This window comes from Strongylocentrotus purpuratus, unplaced genomic scaffold (assembly GCF_000002235.5).
Source record: "Strongylocentrotus purpuratus isolate Spur 01 unplaced genomic scaffold, Spur_5.0 spur5_scaffold_18, whole genome shotgun sequence".
NCBI classification, from domain to species: Eukaryota; Metazoa; Echinodermata; class Echinoidea; order Camarodonta; family Strongylocentrotidae; genus Strongylocentrotus; species Strongylocentrotus purpuratus.
This window is the reverse complement of record NW_022145603.1, coordinates 8,890,292-8,897,828: the sequence shown is the minus strand read 5'-3', so window position 1 is coordinate 8,897,828 and position 7,537 is coordinate 8,890,292. Positions and strand designations below refer to the sequence as shown.

Sequence of the window (7,537 nt, the reverse complement as noted above, 5' to 3'; positions counted from 1 at the left end):
CGAATGCTCTTCTGAAATTATTTCAATTATTAATGCCTTCAATTACTAGTATCAGACAGAATACACTGCAAATTGCAGTGCTTTTTCGGGGAGGGGGGGATTCCAGAATAGGATGGACTTTCGAGTTCCCTCTGCTAGGTTTACTGGAAAACAAGTGGTTCATTCTCGAGCATAATTCGTCCTTGTTTTCACGAAGTGACGGTAGTGAGGAAATTCGTCACGCAAAGTGAATGCAATTTTTTTTCACTACCGTCACTTCGTGAAAACAGCGACGAATTCATCTGTTCACTCTCTTTCCCTTCTTTAATCTTGTAGTTCCACCTTGCAAGTGGACCATCCGACTTTGAAATTCTTAAAGTTAAGGAGAATTGCAACATCGACACCAAACCCCACTTGGTCGTTCCTTCAGCCGTGTCTGACGACGACGGTTATGATGACGAAAGCTTGAGTTCGATCTCTGACTGGTCTTTGAAATGCGATGTGAGCGAAGATGATGACGATATGTCGAGTTTTACTACCGGATCTGAACTATCGGACTTCACATGGGATCTCTTCGAAGAGACCAACAGAAACACAATGGACTTGTCATTCTCTGAAGTGGATGACGACGGTGTTGATAATTATATCATCACCGAAATGCTCCTTGAGCAGTCGCTTTACGAAACTATATAATTTGTTTGTCATCCCTGAATTCAAAAATAAAAAGTGTGTTGAGAATGACAAAAAAAAGCTCGTATGTTTGTGCATTTATTTTCTTGAATTTGTGTAGTTTCTTAAGTGTGAGAGAAGGCTGTTTTGTTCTCCACCCTTGAAAAGAGCATGAATAAAACACCAAAGTTCGGCACGACGATAATTATGAAACACAATGACATTGTGACGGTAAAGGGGTACTATAGAATAGATATTGACACCGAGTAAAGGGGGGAGGGGGAGGGGGGAGGGGGTCGGGGGAGTAGTAAGCACATTTTTTGGGGGGGGTCCTTGAAAATTTAAAAATTTGCACCCCCCCCCCCCCCCCCCGCCACTGGCTACGCCCCGTTTACCCAACTCCAGTTCGTGACCTGCATGCCAGTGGCACAAATAAGATATCAAAATATGCTCATGAACAAAGTTTTCTTCATAAAAAACGAATATAATTTGAGCAAAATAGAAACACACAATTAATGAGGATAAAGAAGTAATAGAACATTCAAAGTCTTGATAACAAAATATATGAATAATTTCACAAAAAGGAATAATCATAAATTATGGATTTTGAACAAGTTATTTGTATGGTTTTCCTAAAAAACATAAAAGTAAACGTTTTAAAACAGAAAAGATTTTACATGCAATGTGGTTCTGTTGTAGACTAACATGAGAACAATAGTTTGTAGGAGCAGTACGTGCTACTGATACATGAGATCAATAGTTTGTAGGAGCAGTACGTGCTACTGATACATGAGAACAATAGTTTGTAGGAGCAGTACGTGCTACTGATACATGAGAACAATAGTTTGTAGGAGCAGTACGTGCTACTGATACATGAGAACAATAGTTTGTAGGAGCAGTACGTGCTACTGATACATGAGAACAATAGTTTGTAGGAGCAGTACGTGCTACTGATACATGAGAACAATAGTTTGTAGGAGCAGTACGTGCTACTGATACATGAGAACAATAGTTTGTAGGAGCAGTACGTGCTACTGATACATGAGATCAATAGTTTGTAGGAGCAGTACGTGCTACTGATACATGAGATCAATAGTTTGTAGGAGCAGTACGTGCTACTGATACATGAGATCAATAGTTTGTAGGAGCAGTACGTGCTACTGATACATGAGAACAATAGTTTGTAGGAGCAGTACGTGCTACTGATACATGAGAACAATAGTTTGTAGGAGCAGTTCGTGCTACTGATACATGAGAACAATAGTTTGTAGGAGCAGTACGTGCTACTGATACATGAGAACAATAGTTTGTAGGAGCAGTACGTGCTACTGATACATGAGATCAATAGTTTGTAGGAGCAGTTCGTGCTACTGATACATGAGAACAATAGTTTGTAGGAGCAGTACGTGCTACTGATACATGAGATCAATAGTTTGTAGGAGCAGTACGTGCTACTGATACATGAGATCAATAGTTTGTAGGAGCAGTACGTGCTACTGATACATGAGATCAATAGTTTGTAGGAGCAGTTCGTGCTACTGATACATGAGATCAATAGTTTGTAGGAGCAGTTCGTGCTACTGATACATGAGATCAATAGTTTGTAGGAGCAGTTCGTGCTACTGATACATGAGATCAATAGTTTGTAGGAGCAGTACGTGCTACTGATACATGAGAACAATAGTTTGTAGGAGCAGTTCGTGCTACTGATACATGAGATCAATAGTTTGTAGGAGCAGTTCGTGCTACTGATCATTTTATTAACCAATCAAATGAACAGTAATGAGCACGAAAATGGCCCCAACATTCAAATATATGTTCTTTGGGTTTCTAGAAAAGCAACTTTACGAAAAGGTAAATAAACATGATTTGAAAAAAAAGCCAGATCATATGTGGAGAAACATTTGCTAAGATACATCGATGATAGTTTTATAATATGTATGGAGACATCAAAGCACATGTATTTTGCGCTATTCTGCAGAATCAACATAAAGATATTCAAAATGAAGGTGTCGGGAGAAAAGATATCGTTCCTGGATATAATCGTAATAAACATAAATTGGAGACGGATGTACATTAAAGTAATTGACATTCTTCAATATTTGCATTTTGACTCCGGTCATCCACAACACACATAAACAAATAAAGCATACAAACTGACTTAAAACAAATTATATATATATATATATATATACATATATATCAAATATTATTATATTAAATACAATCTTATCAGAGTAGGTATACATAAAGGACCCAATATACACTGTTGGTCATAATGGTGGAATATTTATTTTTACCCCAGTTTAGGGAAGGATTTTTTTTTTTTTTAATTTCTAATAGATCTAGATAATGGCATACTTTCTCAGATTTTATTGAATATTAATTTGCGAGTGTTTATTTTGCGTGACTGCTAAATCATGTGTGCTACTATGCTAATCAGCTAGGGAACCTACGTCCTTAAATCATAATTGACAGTAATGAGGATTAATGCCTCACAAAAGGGCACTAATATAGCTGATTGGCACGATTTTTATCCTGGGGCCTCACAGTAACGAGGCCATTGCTTAGCCCCTGAATCATGACTGTACGCGGCCGCCCCCACAAATCCCCCAAAACGGAGAAAAATGCAATAAATTGTCAAAAATTCATTGCATTTCCCCCCGGCCCCCAACAGGAAAAATTCCTCTGTGTGGCCATGCCTTGAACCATAATGCATGGCCCTACAGAGAAATTTTTCCTGTTTGGGGCCGGGGGAAAATGCAATGAATTTTTGACAATTTATTGCATTTTCTTCGTTTTGGGGGATTTGTGGAAGGGGCCGCGTACCCTAGCAAACACTGCGTACAGTCATGATTCAGGGGCTAAGCAATGGCCTCGTTACTGTGAGGCCCCAGGATAAAAATCGTGTCGATCAGCTATATATTAGTCCCCTTTTGTGGGGCATTAATCCTCATTACTGTAAATTATGACTTAAGGACGTAGGTCACTCATCTGATTAGCATAGTAGCACACATATGATTAAGCAGTCACGCAAAACAAACACTCACAAATCAATATTCAATAAAATCTGAGAATGTATGCCATTATCTAGATCTATTAGAAATATTTTTTTTTTTTAATCCTTCCCTAAACTGGGGGAAAAATAAATATTCCACCATTATGACCAACAGTGTAGAATAAAATATTTAAAGACAATTCAAGACAATACAAGAAGAAATACATTTTGTATGCATCTATACATACAATCCAAATAATAAGAATTTTTCAAAAACTATCAAACAAAAATTGCTTCTCATCTTTAAAAAATATTTGGGAAAACACAGTATACATTCCAAGTAGAAGACAGGCGCCAAATATAAAAAGTTGACCTCAGCCTCGTTGCAACGAAGACAAGGGGGAACTCAATAAGGTTTTGATAATAGGTGTAAAACATGCCCATATAATATGTTACCACTGATAAAATCATTTTTAACTATAATGAGAACAAAAAACATTCAAATTAAAAGATACCTTTTCATGCGCAAAACAATAATTCGGAGAGACAAGAGATGTTTTTAGGAATAGAATAACAACCCATTGTCAACACATAAGAGATAACAAAATATTCAAATCCTTAATTTTTGATAAACGTATTTGGAGATGTGCAAAAGGAATAAATGCATAATTTTATGTTATAACTTATTATAAAATGAGAACAGAAAATAAAACTGAACGTAAGACAAAAGAAAAATATTTTAGAACCTTTTCAGCAAGAGCTGAACAATCCTTAATTCATCATTGAGAACAATAAGGTTATTATATGCAGGTGAATATGCATGCATAATGTCTTAATGATATAACCAGTTTTGCTGATAGAATAGAATACACGTCACATGTATAATGAAGTGCAAATTGAAACTGAGATTGACAGGACATGATTTTGTCAATGATGTTACAGTAAAATAGGATAATTCCATTGCCAGGCAAAGCGCCATTTTAGCGAAATGCGCTTGAACGCATCGTTCGTTAATTGCACCTGTTTGTAATATGACATTTTTAATTTACTATCTAAAAACGTAACTTGAAATAGCGAAGAATTGAAATCTCAAGGAATTTTATTCCAACTCCTTTTTTTCAATTGGTATATTACCGTGAAGAATTATTTTCAAAATTGAAATTTGTTAAATTATTTATATATATAATGATTAAAACAAATTAAAATAAAAATCCACGACAGTGCACTTCATACACATGTATTTTAAAGAATCTTTAAAATACATGTGTATACATATTTTTTTTTTTTTTTTTTTGGGGGGGGGACAGATCTATAGTAATATTACGATCACTATCTACTTGAGTCGAATTGACAACTCGGTCATAACGCTGAGAAACAATAGATTAGAATGGCAAAAAGCAACACTGCCTCCCTCCACCAAAAAAAAAATACAAGAAAAACTAGTTAAGAAAGAAGAAAAAGAGGAGAAAAATGAAAGAGGGACAAAGATGAAGAAAAGAAGATTAAGAACAACAAGAAATAGTAGAAGAACAAGAATCTTTGCATTTATGTTTACTCAAAGTACAGTCACTTAACAAAGTACAAACATTTTAATTGGCCAGGCAACTGAATTCAATGAAAGTAAGATAATTATTTTTTCTACACAAAATGTAGCTTGAGTAAGGAATCATATTTCATTACAACGAATTATAAAAACCCTTTTGTCTCGACAGCAAATAAATAAATGCAAAATCAAAAGATGAAAAGATCAGAATATTAAAACGTCATAAAAATGAAATAATTTGTTTATGAAATTGTGTTGCATCATAAATAAAATTAAAATAAAAAAACATTGGCTGTATGTACCCGAATTCACTTTTGTCTCTTTTTATCATTATTTTTGTCGTTGAAACACATAGACACATTACAACACACCTAGAATATAAGCAAACCAAAACTTCGACAACATATGTCAACCTATTTGCAATATAAGTTTGTTTATCAAAGAAAGGCTACTCGACCTCTTTCACAGTAATAAACCGGTTTACTAACATATTCAAATGTATGGATGTTTCTTTCCTGGTAACGATGTATTCAATTAAACTGTTATTGATGAATGAACTACACTACTCGGAATCCAGTCTGCATACATTACTTGTTGCTATGTACGGTAAGGTAAGCCTCGTCAAGAACAACCCTTCTTTAAACAGTATGCATACAATTTAAATATGTTAGTAAGCCGGTCTATTGAAACATGATGTACAATAAGAGCTGAGTTGGAGCTGGAGGTGTCACTTAGGCTCAATAGATATAGAATCCTTCTTCGTAACTCAAATTTATTGGCTCGACACCGATCTACATTTGCCACACTTGATCCAGAAGAGATAAACGTAGGGTGTTGTATTGCCGATACATATTCAAGGAACTCTTACATACCTACCCCGGGTATAGGAAGGAATTCTTTGAATTTGTGTAGAAAAGACAAAAATAGGATATAATTACACTTATTTTGTTCTCCCTACATGACAGTTTTATTGAGAGCAATTCGTTAACACAGACGTTAGCTTTTGAGCTTGTAAAATCACGAAAGCACACCAGTGGGCGTGTGGCAATTCAACTATTAGGAGACTTGATACTGTCTTCATTAGTTCATCCCCTATTGTTGATCTCCTATTAGCTGAACCAAATCACTCTTCTTCCTATATCTCTGTCCATTCTGAACTGGTGCGTCGCCTTCTGTTTCCAAGTCTTTGATGTTGTCCATGAAAGTAGCCATGAAATCACTGTGAATACTTTCCTTTGTTTCAGAGTGAGGAATAGAGAGTGTTTGTAGCAGGACCGTGTCAGAATTCATGAGAAATGCACGGACAATTTCATCATTTGAGTTCTGAAAGAGAAATCAACATACAAGCAATAGCATGAATGGATTAGCGCAAACCTGTCGTCTGGTGTGACGACGTATTGATACTGCTTGTTCGGAATATGCTGTACGCCATGAAATTCACCGGGGCAGATTAGGTGCCTTTAGTATTGTTCAGACGGGATTTTGCCACGGTCGGCGTAAGTTAATCCCTGCAGCAGTAAATACTTCATGTATATTTCACTTACACCAATAGTTGTCCACACGCTCTTACTCGGATCAACTTGACACGAGTATGTTCACACGACCTTCCACCGACCAGCGTAACTTACGCAGAGCCGACCAAGTGAAGTTGGCCAAGCTCTGTGAAAAGATGGCTCGTGAAAGGTCACAAAAGGTCACAGATACTCCCGGGCATCCACACCGTCAACTTACGCTACCCTCTAGTCGTGTTAGCAAGTTACTCCTGGAAAAATACAGGACTAAATAGGTCGGTGTAAAGGTAGGCGTAGCCAACACGATCATCGTTCAGACGGTCAGTACTCCCCCCCCCCCCCCATCCCCCCACTCCAGGAACGGAGGGATCGCATTCATGTTCCCAAAACATCCGGTAAAGGGGTACTTTTCACGCAACCGAAGTCCGGCTCGTAATACACACAAAGATCGGCCCGTATTGACTTTACACGCCGAACTTAGAGGGGGGGGGGGGCGCTTTCAAAGGGAGGGAACATGCATATGCGTACCCTAAATAACACTGAGTGGGGGGGGGGGGTCATTAGTCCGACTTTTACACCTACCCCGACTAGCTCCAGGTTAACTTGCCTCCGTCTGAACAAGACTAATGAATGTTACTGGACAATAACTGGTTTAGCATGAGTCTGCTAGCGCTCCATTCTTGAATTTCATTTGAATCTGGTCATTAAAGGGTTTGAGGTAAAGTGAGGAAAAACAAAAACAACGCTTACAATTTTGTCGGATTGGCGTAATATAGCTAAAATGTAAGCCAGCAAAGTCTGGGTGCATTATTCCCTCATATCAAAGTATAGGCCTAC

General features: G+C 37.3%; 1 protein-coding gene across 4 annotated transcripts in view; it reads right to left on the bottom strand.

Moving 5' to 3' along the window:
- Positions 1–4,568: 4,568 nt before the first annotated feature.
- The window catches only part of LOC756881, a 95,363-nt gene continuing 92,394 nt past the window's right edge, over positions 4,569–7,537 (bottom strand). For all 4 annotated transcript variants that reach the window (XM_030989146.1, XM_030989144.1, XM_030989147.1 and 1 more), the window contains one exon: positions 4,569–6,512. In XM_030989146.1, coding sequence (XP_030845006.1) covers positions 6,282–6,512 — 231 coding nt within the window. In that variant the 3' untranslated portion in view covers positions 4,569–6,281. The remainder of the gene's footprint in view (positions 6,513–7,537) is intronic.